The sequence below is a fragment of the Coregonus lavaretus genome, assembly GCF_964263955.1.
Source record: "Coregonus lavaretus genome assembly, chromosome: 28".
Lineage (NCBI taxonomy): Eukaryota > Metazoa > Chordata > Actinopteri > Salmoniformes > Salmonidae > Coregonus > Coregonus lavaretus.
Window position 1 is genome coordinate 20,439,352 of NC_140015.1, and position 22,595 is coordinate 20,461,946.

Consider the following 22,595-nt stretch of genomic DNA (forward strand, 5'->3'; position numbering starts at 1 on the left):
GGAATGTTCACTCTCCCCAAAGCAGACAATCTCAAACAGCAATCCATGTGGGTCTTTGACAGCTCATGTTTCTTAATCTTTCCTGAAAGATGGTGCATGTCCGTTACACACCAGTCGCTGTCCAAGCGGTGCTGTCTGCCGTACCGCCTTCAGGGTGAAAGAGTAAGCAGGGTGTAGCAGAAGACTGCATTAGCTACATCGCAGCCTGCTAGCCAGGTTTTTCGTTCGTACCAATTTTTGGAAAATCCTCGGGTGTAGGACTTCCCCCCTTTAGTAGAAACCTGTTGAATTATTACATTTGGTCTGGGAGGTCCTAATTGTTTCGTTGCCAATTTATCTTCATTTGTTCGCCGACAAAAAGGAACTTCTTTCAAAGACACAATCGAGTTGCACTGAAGCCTAGCCATTTTCACAGTAGTAGTGAATTGATTGATGAGGCTACCCGCTCTTTTCTTAGTTACGTTCATGGTTATGTTACGTATGACGAAAGCGCGTAAGTGCAAGCCCTCAGAAACCCATAGAGATTGTATTGAAAGCTCTGATATTTGAAAAAAATAGATTTTACATGGGAGTCTATGACAGACTTCTGGGCGATTTTCAACCTGACTGAAATCGCCCCAAAAGGGGGGGGGGCCATTTGAAGCACGACTTTAGCCTGATTGGACATTTAGTGGCACTGTGGCAGATCAGACGTCTAGATTACAACACTGATAACTACTGTTGCCGTGATATAATTGATTAGAAAAAAAATCCCTTCCTTTTCCCGTTTGGCAGTGCGTCGCCCATATCGCCCTATTGAACACACCGCCCCTGCTATGTACATATTGTGATACCTTCACCTGGAACTCCGTATCTCTAGCAAATAAAGTTGCAACACAGGCCACTCTAACCGAGAAGTCAACGTCTCCCCATTGTCTTAATATGGTCTTTCCATCGCATTGTCTTAATATGGGCTCCTCGTCCGACGTCTAGTTACCGGCTTCACCCAAGCCCTACGTTACTCTGTGCTGCTAGTGCGCTGGAGTGTTGGCGCCATCTAGTGAATAAAATATGCAAGTAGATGGTTATATTTACAGTCAGTGAAACAACCAATCATGTGCTTGGAAACTTGAGTATATATTTGGCGTAATTACCTCCAATCTTCCTTTTTGACGCCGCGTGGTACAGATTTGACGTTGGTTCGTGGTAAGTTTTAAATGACGTTTCACGCTTTTTAACTCTTGTCAAATGTCACTTAAATAGACGAAGTAATCAGTGAATATGTGTAGAATGTGTCACATTAGTCTTTCTAGATGTTTGAATTGGAAGGTTATATATATATGACTTGAAAGCTAACGCTAACGTGTCGAGTAGACACGCGCCTGACATGCTGTTTAGGGCACGGTGTCCTGCCAAGTACACTAGCCAGGCCATTTAATTATAGGCAATGGTCCCCTCGCGCTTAAGCGCATCGCGTAGATGGCCCTATCAACTACAATGTCTGGGCCTGGAATAATTGTTGAATAAATGTTATTGTTTACTTATCTTTTGACTGCTGGTCCCTTGTTCTATTTCTTCCAGCACTCATAACACAGGGAAAGTGGTCAAGATGTCTGGAAATCTAGATGTCCTTCAAATGAAGGAGGAGGATGTGCTGAAGTTCCTGGCTGCAGGAACCCATCTGGGAGGAACCAACATGGACTTCCAAATGGAGCACTACATCTACAAGCGGAAGAGTGATGGTGAGTGGTTGGCAGTCCTGAACACCCAAACACTCTGGAACAAAACTACTTGTGGTATATGCCAGTGGTCAACCCACCCTGGTTGTGGAGGGATACTGTCTATTCAGGCTGCTGTTCTGGCACAAGCATGCCTGATTCAGCTATTAAAAGTCTTGATGAATAGTTTAAATGGATTTCTGCTTCAATGCTGGGCTGGAACAAATGGTTCTGTCCCTTTCAGCTCACAGAACTAGAGTGGTGATCACTGATTCTTTCCCTCACTAGATGGAGCACATTTGGGCAGGGTAAACTGGGCACAGATCTGGGTGTACTGACTGCCCCCTGTCCTCAGGTGTGTACATTATCAACCTGAGGAAGACCTGGGAGAAACTACTGCTGGCAGCCCGTGCCATTGTTGCCATTGAGAACCCAGCTGACGTCTGTGTCATCTCCTCCAGGAACACTGGACAGGTACAGCTCCAACTGGCAGCGTAGTGGACACGGTGAATAATTAATCTAACCTAATACTTGCCATGTGTGTTTACCCATCAATTTGACATCTGTTTCTGTATAGATATGGCTGCATGCATGCACACAATTAAAGCCTGGCACTGATGCTGGTGTGCAGGTGTTGGAAGTTTGCTAGAGAGATTGGGATGGCTTTTCGTTAAAATCAGTAGGGCTACCGCCCAATGACTGGAGTTTGATAGTGACCTGAGCCACACATTCTGCATGCTGTCTAGTGCCACTTGCCTTTAGATTCCAAGGGCAGTGATGGGTGTTACACATGCTGTCGGCATCTTGGTCTCCAATAACCTTTCATATACATTTTGTAGAGAGCTGTGCTGAAGTTTGCCTCAGCCACTGGCGCCACCACCTTCCACGGTCGTTTCACCCCCGGAACCTTCACCAATCAGATCCAGGCTGCCTTCAGGGAGCCCCGCCTCCTAATCGTGACAGACCCCCGTGCCGACCATCAGCCCCTGACTGAAGCATCTTATGTCAACATCCCCACCATCGCCCTGTGCAACACTGACTCCCCACTCAGATATGTCGACATCGCCATCCCCTGCAACAACAAGGTTAGACTCTTACACCTAACACCTACGTGAGTTTCTTGGTTGGTGTTTGTTTTGCACACCGTTAGAGCCCGGCGCAGTCCTGTCAGTGCGGTGCTGGGTGTAGGATGTGTGCTACATAAAACGCAGGGCCTTTTTTTCTCCCCTTACTCCATCCGTGGGTAAGAGGGAGGGGGAATTAGGTATAGGCCTTGCTACATATTTCTGTAAAGGACTGGTGTTCATGTCTCATTGGTGTAGTTGTTCATGGTCTGATCTGTGCTCCAGGGTCACCACTCTGTGGGTCTGATGTGGTGGATGCTGTCCAGGGAGGTGCTGAGGATGAGGGGCACCATCTCCAGGGAGCACCCCTGGGAGGTCATGCCTGATCTCTACTTCTACAGGGACCCAGAGGAGGTAAGAAGCAGGCCTTTTAGACACATACTTAAACCAATATACTCCAAATTTACTGGTAGGGCAAGCTTGCCTTATTTCTCAACAGTAATGGATCTTGTATGTTCTGTTTGCCTTGTTAGCCTGACACTCATTGTTTTCCCTGGTAGATTGAGAAGGAGGAACAGGCTGCAGCTGAGAAGGCTGTTGGAAAGGAGGAGTTCCAGGGAGAGTGGACCGCTCCAGCAGCTGAGTTCACCCAGCCTGAGGTGGCTGACTGGTCTGAGGGAGTGGCTGTGCCCTCTGTCCCCATCCAGCAGTTCTCTGCAGGTAAGGAAAGTGAAGATATGGTTTCTGGTTCCACTATTTATAATTTATTTTACCTTTTATTTAACTAGGCAAGTCAGTTAAGAACAAATTCTTATTTACAATGATGGCCTACACCACTATGCTGAGACTTGGTTTTAGGTTCTTGACTGATGCACTTGGCAGCATTTTCAAAATATAATTTTGTGTTGGATTTCAGGACCTAGCAGATGTTTGTCTGAAAGTTCTCATGTTTTGGTGTAATCCTAATTTACTTTTAGCTGCTGCGTCTGCCAAGCCATCTGCTGCAGCCGTTGAGGGGTTAACTGGTGAGTGACGTGAGCTTAACATCAGCTTCTCTGTAATTGATGTGACATAATTGTCATCAGTTGGGTTGATTGTTTAATCTACTCAAATATACCGAAATGAGTGATTGTTGGTCATGTATTTGCACCTCTAACGTTTTCTCTCTTGCAGAGGACTGGAGTGCCCAGCCAGCCACTGAGGATTGGTCAGCTGCCCCCACTGCCCAGGCCTCTGAATGGGGTGGGGAGACTGCTGCTTGGTCCTAAGCAATGGTGGCCTAATGTTTGGCAGTACAATAAATTGCTTTTTTGTTGTTGTACAAACTGACCCCTGACTGAATTTATGAACACAAGTATAGGCAAGTGACCTTAACGGCAATACTACATTATATATAGTATATTAACACAACTGATTGTTATGCTTACATTTCACATTGAAAGAATTCTTTAACATTTAATTAGACTGCCATATGTTGAACTCTCTTATTGCTGTCAAAAGGGGAACGTCTCTATAATTGCACTGTTGTGTGATTCTGCAACTTAGGGCACTTTGGCCCTGCAAGCTTTTTGAAATTAAAACACAATTTTACCAGTATTATTCTTTGATTTGTCTAGAAATAATGGCTGATTGTACTATTCAGGAATTAAATGGCTGTGATTGTACTATTCATTTATATATTTGTATTTTCTCAGACTCCCATAGATAAGTTATTTCCATTGTCATTAAAGATCCATTTTAGTTAAATTAAATATACAATTTATAACACATTTGTACATGAACTTGTATTGAATATTTTAAGTGATTTAAGGTTTTCCTAATACTAATAATTCAACCAGATGCATGAATGTATAAACCATTTCCACCCAACCTTTTTGTGAGATAACAACCAAATTATTTCTGTATCTAAAACAAATCAATGTTCATTACACATAATATACTCATTTACATCAAATATGGGTGTGGTGGAAATTACATGATGTGATAAAATAAAGGTATGAGAATATTTTATTCTGAACATTTTGAACAACCATTAAACATTTATAAGACAAATTAAAATTCAATAAGTAGCCGATGGGCAGAGCTCAAGGAAGTAGGCCAGTGTTTTTGAGAGATGGGCCCAGATTGCAGAGGGGTCATCTGCATAGAAGAGCTCAGTGAGCAAAGTGAAACTATCATTTGTGGTATATCCAACACAGGTGTGGAGGGTCACCTGCTTGTGACAATCACCAAAGTGAACTGCCTGGATTTCACTGATGTATTTACACAGGTAGTTCTCTGCAAAGTCAATATACACGATGATCTCCTCTTCGCAGATTATCTTTTAATTCTCTCAGTTTGGAGTATTGGTGTCGAATGTTGTACATGTGTTTCCCCAACTTCTCTTTCAATCCTTTGGAGAAGTCCTCCAGTAGAATCTGCAGTGTGCCACACACCTTTTGTTTTACTATCAAATGTACAGGGAACTTCTCCATGTTTCCCTCTTTGTTTTTCTTCTCTCTTCAGCTTTGTTTTTCCACTCAAACCACCATGTCTGCTCACCAGCATCAAAGTCAGATGTTTTAAGCTATTTTGCTTGGCAAAGGGAGCGCTCTGTGTACATGCACTTTTTCTTCAGGTTTTCACAGCACAAAGACTCAAGGTTCTCAATGTTGCTGCAACTGATCACTTTGTGGTCCGCCACGAACTGGAGGTTGGCCTGGGTTTTGCAGAGGCATGTGTCCCTATCCTGGACTGTTGGTTTGACAACCTTAAAAGGACGTACAGTGCATTCGGAAAACATTCAGACCCCTTGATTCTTTCCACATTTTGTTATGTTACAGCCTTATTCTAAATGGATTAAATAAATAAAAATCCTCATCAATATTCACACAATACCCCATAATGACAAAGTGAAAATATGTTTTTAGAAATCTTTGTAACTGTATTAAAAATGAAAAACAGATAAAAGGACGTACAGTGCATTCGGAAAACATTCAGACCCCTTGATTCTTTCCACATTTTGTTATGTTACAGCCTTATTCTAAATGGATTAAATAAATAAAAATCCTCATCAATATTCACACAATACCCCATAATGACAAAGTGAAAACATGTTTTTAGAAATCTTTGTAAATGTATTAAAAATGAAAAACAGAAATACCTTATTTACATAAGTATTCAGACCCTTTGCTATGAGACTCAAAATTTTGCTCAGGTGCATCCTGTTTCCATTGCTCATCCTTGAGATGTTTCTACAACTTGATTGCAGTCCACCTGTGGTAAATTCAATGGATTGGACATGATTTGGAAAGGCACACACCTGTCTATAAAAGGTCTCACAGTTGACAGTGCATGTCAGAGCAAAAACCAAGCCACGAGGTCGAAGGAATTGTCCGTAGAGCTCAGAGACAGGATTGTGTCGAGGCACAGATCTGGGGAAGGCTACCAAAACATTTATGCAGCATTGCAGGTACCCAAGAACACAGTGGCCTCCATCATTCTTAAATGGAAGATGTTTGGAACCACCAAGACTCTTCATAGCACTGGCCGCCCAGCCAAACTGAGCAATCGGGGGAGAAGGGCCTTGTCAGGGAGGTGACCAAGAACCCGATGGTCACTCTGACAGAGCTCCAGAGTTCCTCTGTGGAGATGGGAGAACCTTCCAGATGGACAACCATCTCTGCAGCACTCCACCAATCAGGCCTTTATGGTAGAGTGGCCAGACGGAAGCCACTTCTCAGTAAAAGGCACATGACAGCCCGCTTGGAGTTTGCCAAAAGGCACCTAAAGACTCTCAGACCATAAGAAACAAGATTCTCTGGTCTGATGAAACCAATAATAAACTTTTTGGCCTGAATGCCAAGCGTCACGTCTGGAGGAAACCTGGCACCATCCCTACGGTGAAGCATGGTTGTGGCAGCATCATGCTGTGGGGATGTTTTTCAGCGACAGGGACTGGGAGACTAGTCAGGATCGAGGGAAAGATGAACAGAGCAAAGTACAGAGAGATCCTTGATGAAAACCTGCTCCAGAGTGCTCAGGACCTCAGACTGGTGCGACGGTTCACCTTCCAACAGGACAACGACCCTAAGCACACAGCCAAGACAACGCAGGAGTGGCTTCGGGACAAGTCTCTGAGTGGCCCAGCAAGAGCCCGGACTTGAACTGAAAATAGTTGTGCAGCGACACTCCCCATCCAACCTGACAGAGCTTGAGAGGATCTGCAGAGAAGAATGGGAGAAACTCCCCAAATACAGGTGTGCCACGCTTGTAGCATCATACCCAAGAAGACGGGTGGCAGGTAGCTTAGTGGTTAAGAGCGTTGTGCCAGTAACCGAAAGGCCACTGGTTCTAATCCCCGAGCCGACTAGGTGAAAAATCTTTCGATGTGCCCTTGAGCAAGGCACTTAACCCTAATTGCTCCTGTAAGTTGCTCTGGATAAGAGCGTCTGCTAAATGACAAAAAAATAAATAAATACACTTGAGGCTGTAATCACTGCCAAAGGTGCTTCAACAAAGTACTGAGTGAAGGGTCTCAATACTTATGTAAATGTGATATTTCAGTAGTTTTTTTTTTATAAATGTGCAAATATGTCTAAAAACCTGTTTTTGCTTTGTCATTATGGGGTATTGTGTGTAGATTGAGGGGGGAAAACAATTTAATCCATTTTAGAATAAGGCTGTAACGTAACAAAAGGTGGAAAAAGTCAAGGGGTCCGAATACTTTCCGAATGCACCGTATTTTGCAGAATTCATAGTAGGACATTTTAATCTCTGAATATTCCCTCTTAAAATTCTGATAAAGGTTCTGAATTGTGCCATTCAAGAAGTGCTTCTGCTTGTTTTTCTTGTTCCTCATTAGTGTGTCCTTTTCCCCTGTTATTGCTCTACTGTTGTCATCACGTTCATAGAATCTAGTGATTTTCTCTTCTGTGCTAATTCTGTTACACTGCTTTTTCCTGGAGTATTGACTTGTTGGCCTGTTTTCATTTGCCCTCATTGCTTTTGCTGAAAATCCAAATTCTCTGTTTGCAGCTTTGACCAGGCCATACTTTCTCAGGATGTTGCCGCTGAGCATTTTGAAGCCACTTGTTTGTCCTTGGTACTGCACATGTTTTGATACTTTTGCTTTAACTCTGCAATGATGGCATTTTGATACAATAAAATCCTTCTCAAGTTCTTCAGAGTTTCCTTCATTTGCGGTTTTGTCTTTGGGGAATCTTGTCTCTCCATTTTCTTCATCAGATGATCATACCTTTTTTTTTGTATTTCTCAGCTTTCCGTAAAGCTTTATCAAGTTTGACATTTGTCATGCAAAGATCTCTGTACGTTTTTGAATGACCTCTTCCAACCTTTTCCCTTCCAGCAAGTATTCGACTTCTCATTCCTGTTGCAGACGATGAGGAAGGGGTATCAGGGCGTGCATCAGGGGCAGGTAAGTTAGGGGCAGGTATGTTGCCCTCTGGCTGCAAGTCATCTGGTGACTAAGGTGGTGTGCTGCCTGATAGGTAGGTCTCCATTGCAACTGTTCTCTTTAAAATCTGTTTTCTATTCCGTTGGTTGCATTTCCATTGCCTTCTCTTGCTGCTTTGTTCTCACTTTGTAAGCTCAGATTTCACTTCTCCCTTCTCTTTTTTTCTTCCAGTATCTCTCCCTGTCTTTTTTGCAGATGTTCCTGGTATAGGATCATTATTTTATTTTGTTTCTGTGTCTGTGACCTTGGAGCATTTTCTAGATTAAATTAATTTAAAACATGATTAAATAAGCCTAAAGTAAAAAAAAAGTTTAAACTAATAACATAATGGATTTTTGTCATTTACACCACGTTCTGTCATTTCCACCACAGTTAAGTTTGTGATGGAAATGACGCTTCTACAGTTTTTGGAGAAAAATTACAGACTGCTTAGCATGCTTTGGCTAGTATTACAGCTAGCATATAGTTTACACTACATTTTTTATCAACAAAATCAAAATTCTACCACAAATTAAAGAAATTATAGCCTGTTTGGAAATGACTGACAATAAAAATATTCTCTACACAAGCAATATTTTTCTTCAACTTCTGGATATCATATCTGGAACAACTGTCCGCCCTAAGTGGTGGAAATGACACCACTACCAAAGGACAGGTATATTTTGTGTAAATATAAAGGGCATACTCACAATAAATATTGATATACAGTGGGGAAAAAAAGTATTTAGTCAGCCACCAATTGTGCAAGTTCTCCCACTTAAAAAGATGAGAGAGGCCTGTAATTTTCATCATAGGTACACGTCAACTATGACAGACAAAATGAGAAAAATAAATCCAGAAAATCACATTGTAGGATTTTTAATGAATTTATTTGCAAATTATGGTGGAAAATAAGTATTTGGTCAATAACAAAAGTTTCTCAATACTTTGTTATATACCCTTTGTTGGCAATGACACAGGTCAAATGTTTTCTGTAAGTCTTCACAAGGTTTTCACACACCGTTGCTGGTTTTTGGCCCATTCCTCCATGCAGATCTCCTCTAGAGCAGTGATGTTTTGGGGCTGTCGCTGGGCAACACAGACTTTCAACTCCCTCCAAAGATTTTCTATGGGGTTGAGATCTGGAGACTGGCTAGGCCACTCCAGGACCTTGAAATGCTTCTTACGAAGCCACTCCTTCGTTGCCCGGGCGGTGTGTTTGGGATCATTGTCATGCTGAAAGACCCAGCCACGTTTCATCTTCAATGCCCTTGCTGATGGAAGGAGGTTTTCACTCAAAATCTCACGATACATGGCCCCATTCATTCTTTCCTTTACACGGATCAGTCGTCCTGGTCCCTTTGCAGAAAAACAGCCCCAAAGCATGATGTTTCCACCCCCATGCTTCACAGTAGGTATGGTGTTCTTTGGATGCAACTCAGCATTCTTTGTCCTCCAAACACGACGAGTTGAGTTTTTACCAAAAAGTTCTATTTTGGTTTCATCTGACCATATGACATTCTCCCAATCCTCTTCTGGATCATCCAAATGCACTCTAGCAAACTTCAGACGGGCCTGGACATGTACTGGCTTAAGCAGGGGGACACGTCTGGCACTGCAGGATTTGAGTCCCTGGCGGCGTAGTGTGTTCCTGATGGTAGGCTTTGTTACTTTGGTCCCAGCTCTCTGCAGGTCATTCACTAGGTCCCCCCGTGTGGTTCTGGGATTTTTGCTCACCGTTCTTGTGATCATTTTGACCCCACAGGGTGAGATCTTGCGTGGAGCCCCAGACCGAGGGAGATTATCAGTGGTCTTGTATGTCTTCCATTTCCTAATAATTGCTCCCACAGTTGATTTCTTCAAACCAAGCTGCTTACCTATTGTAGATTCAGTCTTCCCAGCCTGGTGCAGGTCTACAATTTTGTTTCTGGTGTCCTTTGACAGCTCTTTGGTCTTGGCCATAGTGGAGTTTGGAGTGTGACTGTTTGAGGTTGTGGACAGGTGTCTTTTATACTGATAACAAGTTCAAACAGGTGCCATTAATACAGGTAACGAGTGGAGGACAGAGGAGCCTCTTAAAGAAGAAGTTACAGGTCTGTGAGAGCCAGAAATCTTGCTTGTTTGTAGGTGACCAAAGACTTATTTTCCACCATAATTTGCAAATAAATTCATAAAAAATCCTACAATGTGATTTTCTGGATTTTTTTCTTCTCAATTTGTCTGTCATAGTTGACGTGTACCTATGAAATTACAGACCTCTCTCATCTTTTTAAGTGGGAGAACTTGCACAATTGGTGGCTGACTAAATACTTTTTTTCCCCACTGTAGATTTGCTTTAATTTACTCTTTCTCTAGTAGTTTATTCATGTTTTCTCACAGAAAAACATAGTAGAAGCTCAAAAGGCTGGGTCAGGGACAAGGGCAAAATAGTGAAATTGAGGTATAAAATGCATCTGAAAAGTAGATAAAATACTTGATAGAGAGGTGTTAAAAAAATCTGGGGTGATTGTAGTGTGAATTTAACATAAAGAGGGGTGGGGACGTTGCTTGGCGACCAGAGCTTCCATGCTTGTCAACAGCTATCTGTTACATTAGCTAGCTGGGTTAACATATATTTCTTGATTAGAAAAACATTTATCTTGTCTGATTATCTGAGCGCTGTTACTGTGCTTTCGTGAGGACTAACGCCACTGGCCATGGTAAGTTTATGTTTGCTGTACTGAATGCAGCTACGCTAACGTAACGTTCGCTAACATTAACGTACTGTTAGCTAGCTAGCTATTTAACCTTTGCCTAGTCTATGAAATGTAGCATTAACGTTAGGTTAGCTACCACACTAAATAGTCTGTAAACATTGCCGTGCTGGATTCATATACCTAGCACACCAGCCTGGTCTCTTAGACTAGAGGTAACAGTACATTTAAATCTGGGATACTGAAATGAGTATGTTACGTTTGGTATGGTTACTTAGGGTGGTCAGGGTTGATGCAAATTCGTACCATATTGTATGTTTAGCCAATTCTTAATAATTTAAATTGTACATTTAGCAAATGTGTAACATAATACGAATTCTAATTCGTAACATATCATAGAACATGGGTGATGGACAGCCACAAATTAATACATAACATACGACAAAACAACATATCATATGAAAAACAACATATCATACTAAATGGAGTGTCTCGGTTTTACAGAATAATACGAAATACTCTGAGACCAGGTTGCAGCCCAGCAAGTAACTAGTTGGATGGGCCCTTACTAATTATGTCTGGCTCTGTTGTGGACAGCACCAGCTGTAGAGTTCTACCCAAATCATCAAAATAATTATAATTTTCATGTTCATTCTCTCAGATTCTGTCCAGAGTAAAGCCAGCAGCTGTTGGTAGGGAGATCCCAGTAAATAAGAAGATCAAAGAAAAAAGTCACCCCTTGTGGAGGACTTCCTAATCCAAAGAGACTATCTGGGTGCCATTACATTGCTGGAGGTAAATGCCACTCTGGCTGCATTCCTCCTGAAGTGTGACATATAGGTTTATAGAGCTGTTATATACACTACCGTTGAAATGAAGGCATGGAATAGCTTTCATTTCTCCGAACAAGAATAGACTGACGAGTTTCAGAAGAAAGTTATTTGTTTCTGGCCATTTTGAGCCTGTAATTGAACCCACAATTGCTGATGCTCCAGATACTCAACTAGTCTCAAGAAGGCCAGTTTTATTGCTTCTTTAATCAGCACAACAGTTTTCAGCTGTGCTAACATAATTGCACAAGGGTTTTCTAATGATCAATTAGCCTTTTAAAATGATCAACTTGGATTAGCAAACCATTGGAACACAGGACTGATGGTTGCTGATAATGGGCCTCTGTACGCCTATGTAGATATTCCATAAAAAAATCAGCCGTTTCCAGCTACAATAGCCATTTACAACATTAACAATGTCTCCACTGTATTTCTGATCAATTTGATGTTATTTTAACATAATTTATTTTGTGCTTTTCTTTCGAAAACAAGGACATTTCTAAGTGTCCCCAAACTTTGGAATGGTAGTATATACAGTGGGGAGAACAAGTATTTGATACACTGCCGATTTTGCAGGTTTTCCTACTTACAAAGCATGTAGAGGTCTTTAATTTTTATCATAGGTACACTTCAACTGTGAGAGACGGAATCTAAAACAAAAATCCAGAAAATCACATTGTATGATTTTTAAGTAATTCATTTGCATTTTATTGCATGACATAAGTATTTGATCACCTACCAACCAGTAAGAATTCCGGCTCTCACAGACCTGTTAGTTTTTCTTTAAGAAGCCCTCCTGTTCTCAACTCGTTACCTGTATAAAAGACACCTGTCCACACACTCAATCAAACAGACTCCAACCTCTCCACAATGGCCAAGACCAGAGAGCTGTGTAAGGACATCAGGGATACAATTGTAGACCTGCACAAGGCTGGGATGGGCTACAGGACAATAGGCAAGCAGCTTGGTGAGAAGGCAACAACTGTTGGCGCAATTATTAGAAAATGGAAGAAGTTCAAGATGACGGTCAATCACCCTCGGTCTGGGGCTCCATGCAAGATCTCACCTCGTGGGGCATCATTGATCATGAGGAAGGTGAGGGATCAGCCCAGAACTACACGGCAGGACCAGGTCAATGACCTGAAGAGAGCTGGGACCACAGTCTCAAAGAAAACCATTAGTAACACACTACGCCGTCATGGATTAAAATCCTGCAGCGCACGCAAGGTCCCCCTGCTCAAGCCAGCGCATGTCCAGGCCCGTCTGAAGTTTGCCAATGACCATCTGGATGATCCAGAGGAGGAATGGGAGAAGGTCATGTGGTCTGATGAGACAAAAATATAGCTTTTTGGTTTAAACTCCACTCGCCGTGTTTGGAGGAAGAAGAAGGATGAGTACAACCCCAAGAACACCATCCCAACCGTAAGGCATGGAGGTGGAAACATCATTCTTTGGGGATGCTTTTCTGCAAAGGGGACAGGACGACTGCACCGTATTGAGGGGAGGATGGATGGGGCCATGTATCACGAGATCTTGGCCAACAACCTCCTTCCCTCAGTAAGAGCATTGAAGATGGGTCGTGGCTGGGTCTTCCAGCATAACAACGACCCGAAACACACAGCCAGGGCAACTAAGGAGTGGCTCCGTAAAAAGCATTTTAAGGTCCTGGAGTGGCCTAGCCAGTCTCCAGACCTGAACCCAATAGAAAATCTTAGGAGGGAGCTGAAAGTCTGTATTGCCCAGCGACAGCCCCGAAACCTGAAGGATCTGGAGAAGGTCTGTATGGAGGAGTGGGCCAAAATCCCTGCTGCAGTGTGTGCAAACCTGGTCAAGACCAACAGGAAACGTATGATCTCTGTAATTGCAAACAAAGGTTTCTGTACCAAATATTAAGTTCTGCTTTTCTGATGTATCAAATACTTATGCCATGCAATAAAATGCAAATTAATTACTTAAAAATCATACAATGTGATTTTCTGGATTTTTGTTTTAGATTCCGTCTCTCACAGTTGAAGTGTACCTATGATAAAAATTACAGAGCTCTACATGCTTTGTAAGTAGGAAAACCTGCAAAATCGGCAGTGTATCAAATACTTGTTCTCCCCACTGTGTGTGTGTGTATATATATATATATATATATATATATATATATATATATATATATATATATATATATATATATATATATATATATATATATATATATATATATATAGTGAGGGGAAAAAAGTATTTGATCCCCTGCTGATTTTCTACATTTGCCCACTGACAAAGAAATGATCAGTCTATAATTTTAATGGTAGGTTTATTTGAACAGTGAGAGACAGAATAACAACAACAAAATCCAGAAAACCGCATGTCAAAAATGTTATAAATTGATTTGCATTTTAATGAGGGAAATAAGTATTTGATCCCCTCTCAATCAGAAAGATTTCTGGCTCCCAGGTGTCTTTTATACAGGTAACGAGCTGAGATTAGGAGCACACTCTTACAGGGAGTGCTCCTAATGTCAGCTTGTTACCTGTATAAACGACACCTGTCCACAGAAGCAATCAATCAATCCGATTCCAAACTCTCCACCATGGCCAAGACCAAAGAGCTCTCCAAGGATGTCAGGGACAAGATTGTAGACCTACACAAGGCTGGAATAGGCTACAAGACCATCGCCAAGCAGCTTGGTGAGAAGGTGACAACCGTTGGTGCGATTATTTGCAAATGGAAGAAACACAAAATAACTGTGAATCTCCCTTGGCCTGGGGCTCCATGCAAGATCTCACCTCGTGGAGTTGCAATGATCATGAGAACGGTGAGGAATCAGCCCAGAACTACACGGTAGGATCTTGTCAATGATCTCAAGGCAGCTGGGACCATAGTCACCAAGAAAACAATTGGTAACACACAACGCCGTGAAGGACTGAAATCCTGCAGCGCCCGCAAGGTCCCCCTGCTCAAGAAAGCACATATACATGCCCGTATGAAGTTTGCCAATGAACATCTGAATGATTCAGAGGAGAACTGGGTGAAAGTGTTGTGGTCAGATGAGACCAAAATGGAGCTCTTTGGCATCAACTCAACTCGGAGGAGGAGGAATGCTGCATATGACCCCAAGAACACCATCCCCCACCGTCAAACATGGAGGTGGAAACATTATGCTTTGGGGGTGTTTTTCTGCTAAGGGGACAGGACAACTTCACCGCATCAAAGGGACGATGGACGGGGCCATGTACCGTCAAATCTTGGGTGAGAACCTCCTTCCCTCAGCCAGGGCATTGAAAATGGGTTGTGGATGGGAATTCCAGCATGACAATGACCCAAAACACACGGCCAAGGCAACAAAGGAGTGGCTCAAGAAGAAGCACATTAAGGTCCTGGAGTGGCCTAGCCAGTCTCCAGACCTTAATCCCATAGAAAATCTGTGGAGGGAGCTGAAGGTTCGAGTTGCCAAATGTCAGCCTCGAAACCTTAATGACTTGGAGAAGATCTGCAAAGAGGAGTGGGACAAAATCCCTCCTGAGATGTGTGCAAACCTGGTGGCCAACTACAAGAAACGTCTGACCTCTGATTGCCAACAAGGGTTTTGCCACCAAGTACTAAGTCATGTTTTGCAGAGGGGTCAAATACTTATTTCCCTCATTAAAATGCAAATCAATTTATAACATTTTTGACATGCGTTTTTCTGGATTTTGTTGTTGTTATTCTGTCTCTCACTGTTTAAATAAACCTACCATTAAAATTATAGACTGATCATTTCTTTGTCAGTGGGCAAACGTACAAAATCAGCAGGGGATCAAATACGTTTTTCCCTCACTGTATATTTATTTGAACCATGCAGTGCTTACATTACTGTCTGCGGAAGATGATGCTCATCCTATCAATATGGTTGAATTTGCTCAGTTTCAGCGCAATGTTGGCGAGCGAGGGGAGGATGCAGACCTGTGGTTGGCCTACTGTGCTTTCCACCTTGGTGACTACAAGAGAGCCATGGAGGTTTGAAAACCTTTATTGAATTGAGTAACATTGGTTTGGGTGTGTGAAAGTATTTTCCTGTTTTCCTGTCCTATGTGTCAATTTCTTCCTCAGGAATACAAGGCCCTGACAGAGAAACCAGGCTGCCGCCCGGATGTGTGGGTCTACCTGGCCTGTGCTCTCTTCTTCCTGGGGCTTTACAAGGAAGCAGAGGAGGCTTCACTCAAGGGTACCACATCCACCTTACAAAAGGTGATATGGAAAAGTAAAGACCTTTTCTCCCTGACCTTACGTGCTTCCTCTGTCTCATTCAGCCCCTAAATGCCAGCTGCAGAATCGACTACTGTTCCACTTGGCTCACAAGGTCAGCTTTTGCCTTATCGCTAACTCATTCATACAGTGCTATGGTACCAAACAACTGATATAACAGAATTTGTTCTATTATACCCTTATTTCTGGTCTATTATTTTTTTAATTATTCAGTTCAATGATGAAAAGCAGCTGATGGGTTTCCACCAGGAGTTGGAGGATGTGACAGAGGACCAGCTCAGCCTGGCCTCCATCCACTACATGCGCTCTCACTACCAGGAGGCCATCGACATCTACAAACGCATCCTGCTGCAGAACAGGTGACAGGCAACAGAATGCACCACAGAGACACCAGGCAACACTCCAAGTGGAGAGGGGGAGTTAGAGAGTGAGTGGAGGGAGGGAGAGTGATAGTTTCCCTGTGTTGAGACAGAGAGAAGATAACAGAGACTGGAGAGGAGGATAGTGACTGCTCATGCAGGTGAGAGGGCGGGAAAGAGAGATGTATTAAGGATTAGAAAGGACAATCGACATGCACGTAGTGTCAGTCCATACATATTATCACGAATGAGTGGGTTCATTGTGCCTACTGTGAGTCGAGGGAGCTCATGCTATGTTCATCCTGTGTCTGCTGCAGAGACTTCCTGGCCCTGAATGTGTATGTGGCTCTATGCTACTACAAGCTGGACTACTACGATGTGTCCCAGGAGGTGCTGGCTGTTTACCTGCAGAGCGTCCCAGACTCCACCATCGCTCTCAACCTCGAGGCCTGCAACCACTTCAGGCTCTAAAACGGAAAAGCAGCAGAGGTAACGCAACTCGACACAAGAGTCCTGAGCAAATCATTCTCAAAATTAAACCTTGTTTGGCTATGAATGTTGCTTTGTTCATGTTTGTAAGGCTTCAATCAGTGACTCAGTGACGTATAACATTGTAGTATTAAACAACTAAAATCACATTTTTCTTCTCTCAGACTGAGCTGAAGAACCTGATATATATCTCCTCCAGCTCCTTTGAGTTTGCCAAGGAGTTAATCCGACACAACCTGGTGAGAGTCATGACTTATCAGCTTAGGGAACATAGGGAGGCTGAGCAGTTTGCACCTCACGTGTAACAGCATGCAAGCAAATTATTCTTTCTCTGGTGTTCAGGTGGTGTTTCGTGGCGGGGAGGGAGCCTTGCAAGTGCTGCCTCCACTGATTGATGTCATTACTGAGGCTCGTCTCAATCTGGTCATCTACTACCTCAGACAAGGTAGGCCTCCACTTTTATCACTGACTAATGCAATGCCAATCTAATGATAACTAATTGATAACTAAGTGTGTTGTTTTACTGTTAATATATGGACAGTAGTTGTATTTTTCTATCTCTCTCAGATGATGTCCAGGAGTCCTACCAGCTCATCAAAGACTTAGAACCCACCACACCACAGGTTAGTTCCTCTATTTCCATTCACCATTTTCAGATTTCTCTCCCTCTTTTTCATTTTTCAACCCGCCTATCATTCGTCTCATGCCCCTCAGCTCTTTTAGGGAACAGTAATCTTATCCTCTCTTCCCTGCTCTCCCTTTTCCTCTTCCTCCTTCTACCAGGATAGTGTAGTTCTACGTTTGCAGCGTAGTAATTTGTGGTAGGCGTTTGTGTATTAACCTCCCCCTTTCTGTCTCTCTCTCTCTCTCAGGTTCAGGGCAGTATTAGTCTTAATGTACATCAGCGTACAGTAAGTGTGTGTGTGCGGCCAGCTCTCTCTTTCCCTATCCTCCTCTTCTCTTTGCCAGGGTTAGTGCAGTCTTAGCCATAAAGTGGTGTATGGTAAGTGCATATGTGCTCTAACCTCTCCCTGCCTCTTTTTCAGGAGTACATCTTGAAGGGGGTTGTGAATGCTGCACTGGGACAGGAGATGGGGTCGGTGAGTACCAGAGATACATTTAGATACTACACTGAACAAAAATAAGTGTTGGTCCCATGTTTCATGAGCTGAAATAAAAGATCCCAGAAATGTTCCATACGCACAAAAAGCTTATTTCTATCAAATTTAGTGAGCATTTCTCCTTTGCCAAGATAATCCATCTACCTGACAGGTGTGGCATATCAAGAAGCTGATTAATTTAAACAGCATGCTCATTACACAGGTGCATCTTGTGCTGGGAAAAATAAAAGGCCACTCTAAAATGTGCAGTTTTGTCACACAACACAATGCCACAGATGTCTCAAGTTTTGAGGGAGCGTGCAATTGGCATGCTGACTGCAGGAATGTCCACAAGAACTGTTGCCAGATAATATAATTTTCATTTCTCTATCATCGTCGTTTTAGAGAATTTGGCAGTACGTCCAACTGGCCTCACAACCGCAGACCACATGTATGGCGTCATGTGGGCGAGAGGTTTGCTGATGTCAATGTTGGGAACAGAGTGCCCCATTGTGGGGTTATGGTAAGGGCAGGCATAAGCTACGGACAATGAACACAATTGCATTTTATCTAAGGTAATTTGAATGCACAGAGATACCGTGACGAGATCCTGAGGCCCATTGTCGTGTCATTCATCTGTAGCCATCACCTCATGTTTCAGCATGATAATGCACAGCCCCATGTCGCAAGGATATGTACATAATTCCTGGAAGCTGAAAATGTCCCAGTTCTTCCATGGCCTGCATACTCACCAGACATGTCACCCATTGAGCATGTTTTGGATGCTCTGGATCGATGTGTACGACAGCATGTTCCAGTTCCCACCAATATCCAGCAACTTTGCACAGCCATTGAAGATGAGTGGGACATCATTCCACAGGCCACAATCAACAGCCTGATCAACTCTATGCGAATGAGATGTGTCGTGCTGCATGAGGCAAATAGTGGTCACACCAGATACTGACTGGTTTTCTGATCCACGCCCATACCTTTTTTTTAAGGTACCTGTGATCAACAGATGCATATCTGTATTGCCAGTCATGTGAAATCCATAGATTAGGACCTAATGCATTTTATTTAAATTGACAGATTTCCTTATATGAACTGTAACTCAGTAAAATCTTTGAAATTGTTGTGTTTATATTTTGGTTCAGTGTATATATATATATAACTATAGATTAATGTACAGTATATCTATAGTTCTGCCTTGATACCCGCCTGATTTTGTTTGTGTGACATTATCATGTTATTTTTCCATTACAGAGAGATCATCTGAAGATTGCTCAGCAGTTTTTCCAGCTGGTTGGTGGCTCAGCTAGCGAATGTGGTGAGTGCTCCTCAGATATTTAATATACTGACTTGAATTTTATTTTTGTACTGCACTAATTCAGTGGTAAATACATTTTTATACTGGTGCTTTCTTTAACAATTCCTTTCCCTGTGTCTTAGACACCATCCCTGGCAGACAGTGCATGGCCTCTTGTTTCTTTCTGCTAAGGCAGTTTGAGGATGTGCTCATCTACCTCAACTCTGTCAAGGTAAGCACAGCATAATACCCTGACATACAGCGCTGCTTGAAAGTACCTGAACCCCTTCTGCAATTACACTTTTTTCAGTTTTTTTACCATGAAATCTTCATTTAATCAGAACCAGTCTTTTTGATCTGACATAACAGGTTTATATTTACCAATAACATATGTTGGTGTAGAGGAAATCATGCGTGTAGTAGAAAAACAAAATTAAAAAGGAATTTGTGCAGGTGCAAAAATAAGTGAACCCCAAGTTGCATTGGTTAAATCAAGTAGGTAAGTAGAATCAGGTGGGTAGATAATTAGCTACCAAATGAACCAATCAAAGGAGAGATCGTTAGGGCGGGACTCTGATAAATAGAGATAAGAAACCTGGTCAGTTTGGTGTTACCCATCCGGGTGAATGCAAAGCACACCATGCTGAGAGGAAAGGAGATCTCAGAGGACATCAGGACGAGGGTAGTGAGAGCACATCAGTCTGGGGAAGGCTATAAAATCATCTAAAAAAGATTTGCGCTCCATCAGGCCAAGGTGAGGTAAATCATTTACAAATGGAGAACATTTAACATGACAGCAACTTGGCCTAGAAGTGGACGCTCTTCCAAAATAACCCCAAGAGCCACAAGAACAATAAATCAGGTAAAAGCCAACCCAAACATAACCTCTAGAGATTTGCAGACCTCCCTTGCTGCATCTCAGGTAACTGCATGCTTCAACAATAAGAAGAAAACTGAATCGGAATGCCATTCATGGGAGGGTTGCTAGGAAGAAGCCTCTGCTGTCAAAAAAGAACCAAACTGCTCGTCTTAACTTTGCCAGAGACCACCTGGACAAACCTGAAGGTTTCTGGAAGTCCATTCTCTGGACCGATGAGTCCAAAATTGACCTTTTTGGTCATAATCAACACTGCTATGTTTGGCGAATACCTACCACCAAAATAACCTTATCCCAACAGTCAAGCATGGTGGTGGGAATGTCAAGATCTGGGGTTGCTTTTCCTCCTCTGGACCTGGACGACTCCACATCTTTAAGGGAACCATGAATTCTGCGGTATACCAGGAGATTCTTGAACAGAAAATCAGGTCGTCAGTCAAGGAGCTAAAGCTGGGCCGAAAATGGGTCTTCCAACAAGACAACGACCCAAAGCATTTAAGCAAATCTACCAAAGAATGGCTCAGGAGAAAGAAGATTTGTGTTTTGGATTGTCAAAGTCCTGACCTAAATCCAATCGAGATGCTGTGGCAGGACCTGAAGCGGGCAGTTCATGCCAGACACCCCTCAAACCTCACTCAATTGGCGGAGTTCTGTAATGAGGAGTGGGCAAAAATCCCTCAAAACAGATGTCAGACTGATTTCCAGGCTATAGGAGACATTTAGTCCAAGTTATCGCTGCTAATGGAGGTGCCACCAGCTATTGACTGAAGGGGTTCACATATTTTTGCACACATCAAATCTGAGTTTCTGTGAAATGAACCACTTTTGTTAAATAAACAATGAAAATCTTTTCTTTTTTTTTTTGCTTCGGTCATTTACTTGGCAGGTCTTTATTACGAATTGGGGTTTAGATAAGGATTTTAATATTGCAAAATAATGACCAGTCCTGTAGGGTTCACATACTTTCAAGCAGCACTGTATGTGTCCACATAGAATATTGATGTTCTATTATTATTCTTCAATGGATTCTAAATACTCAACTCTCATTGCGCAGAGTTACTTCTACAACGATGATGCCTTCAACTTCAACTATGCACAAGCCAAAGCTGCTGTTGGCAACTACAGGGAGGCAGAGGAGGTAAAACCTTGACATGTAATTTTGGGATTATTTGATATCACTTTGTTACCTTTCACTGATACGAATGTATGTGTTTTAGTGTCTGTTAAAAGTGTGTGCTTTCTCTTTGTCTCCCAGATCTTCCGTTGATTCAGAATGACAAGAACAAGAGTGACTATGTGTACCTGAGCTGGCTAGCACGCTGCTGTATGTTCTCCTTCTCATTAAAAGATGTGAACATTTGCTGGTATAACACTGTGGTTGTTCTATTGTTGTCAATGAACACTGTTATCCTATTTTAGACATCATGAACCAGAAGGCCCGCCTGGCCTGGGACCTCTACATGAAGATGGAGACCTCAGCAGAGTCCTTCAGCCTCCTGCAGCTCATTGCCAACGACTGTTACAAGGTTGCTCTCCTTCAATAATTCCAAAATCACTCAACTTCCTAAATGTTTCACTTCACCTTCAATCTGAGAGCATTTGCACCATATGTAACTCTTCTCTCTCATCTACAGATGGGCCAGTTCTACTACTCAGCAAAAGCATTTGATGTCTTAGAGAGATTAGACCCCAACCCTGAGTACTGGGAGGGCAAAAGGGGAGCTTGTGTGGGAATCTTTCAGCTAATTCTGGCCAGCAGAGAACCCAGGTAGGTACCATGTCTACCATAGCAATCTATTGGATTGATATGGGATCATGAATGTCACCACTTTGAATAGCGTTTAAATAATCTGTCCTTCGCTCAGTGACCTACACATTTTTGTGACATGATGGGCTGTATTTTGCATTGCTGAGGTCTAACAATGTGAGTGTTTGTTACTATAATGTGCGCAATTGTATGTATTTTACAGGGAGGCTTTGAGGGAAGTGCTGCCCTTGCTGAGAAACACTGGGAACCCTCAGGTGGAATACATCATCAGGATTCTGAAGAAATGGGCCAAGGACAACAGGGTTTCTCTGTGATGTTATCATTCCTTACTTAAGAATGCATAGCATATATGAAGAACAGGGTCCTTTGGGCAAACTGACAGTCAAGTGCAATAATTCACCATAAGTGCCAGTTTGTTCAGTATGCATTTATCTCTTTCCTGTTTGTTGTTTTGTAAGTACATTTGTATGGTGTTTTTTTTTTTTGCACATTTATTCTGTACATATTTGCCTATGTGAATAAATATTTTAATCTTATACTGCATCTGTGCTTTCACTATTGCTGACCTTGACATAACGTTTTAGAGCACATAAAGACCAGTGCTTATCATGCATACAGCAATATAAAACATTCGAATTTGTTGGTTACAATGCATATTTTCTAATGAAAGGTAGTCGTGCGTTGTTCCAGTGCCTTCAGTCCAGGGAAAAGTGTTCCAAGCAACCTCGTCAAAACATCCCGC

General features: G+C 42.5%; 1 protein-coding gene and 1 pseudogene across 2 annotated transcripts; both read left to right on the plus strand.

Moving 5' to 3' along the window:
* The first annotated feature begins 1,148 nt into the window (after positions 1 to 1,148).
* Positions 1,149 to 4,086, plus strand: LOC311104325 (small ribosomal subunit protein uS2-like). The gene is made up of 8 exons (XM_084146139.1): positions 1,149 to 1,185; positions 1,561 to 1,721; positions 2,053 to 2,171; positions 2,537 to 2,782; positions 3,047 to 3,175; positions 3,322 to 3,481; positions 3,739 to 3,786; positions 3,935 to 4,086. The coding sequence occupies exons 2-8, from the start codon at positions 1,589 to 1,591 to the stop codon at positions 4,027 to 4,029; spliced, it is 930 nt and encodes a 309-aa protein (XP_084002265.1). The 5' UTR covers positions 1,149 to 1,185; positions 1,561 to 1,588; the 3' UTR covers positions 4,030 to 4,086.
* A 4,055-nt stretch (positions 4,087 to 8,141) lies between these two features.
* Positions 8,142 to 22,167, plus strand: LOC311103917 (intraflagellar transport protein 56-like; annotated as a pseudogene). Its single transcript has 19 exons — positions 8,142 to 8,177; positions 11,550 to 11,683; positions 15,613 to 15,705; positions 15,799 to 15,913; positions 15,999 to 16,048; positions 16,168 to 16,313; positions 16,631 to 16,802; positions 16,967 to 17,041; positions 17,145 to 17,247; positions 17,370 to 17,425; positions 17,675 to 17,713; positions 17,849 to 17,902; positions 19,166 to 19,229; positions 19,352 to 19,440; positions 21,140 to 21,223; positions 21,341 to 21,409; positions 21,505 to 21,611; positions 21,720 to 21,853; positions 22,056 to 22,167. The product of its transcript is annotated as an intraflagellar transport protein 56-like (transcript).
* The last annotated feature ends 428 nt before the right edge of the window (positions 22,168 to 22,595 follow it).

What these genes read in the sequence shown, in the direction of transcription:
- LOC311104325 (XM_084146139.1), top strand. Translation starts at nt 1,589, where the DNA reads ATGTCTGGAAATCTAGATGTCCTTCAAATGAAGGAGGAGGATGTGCTG. An exon ending in CCATCCCCTGCAACAACAAG is followed by an intron (nt 2,783 to 3,046) that starts GTTAGACTCTTA and finishes TCTGTGCTCCAG; the next exon opens with GGTCACCACTCTGTGGGTCT. An exon ending in AGCCGTTGAGGGGTTAACTG is followed by an intron (nt 3,787 to 3,934) that starts GTGAGTGACGTG and finishes TCTCTCTTGCAG; the next exon opens with AGGACTGGAGTGCCCAGCCA.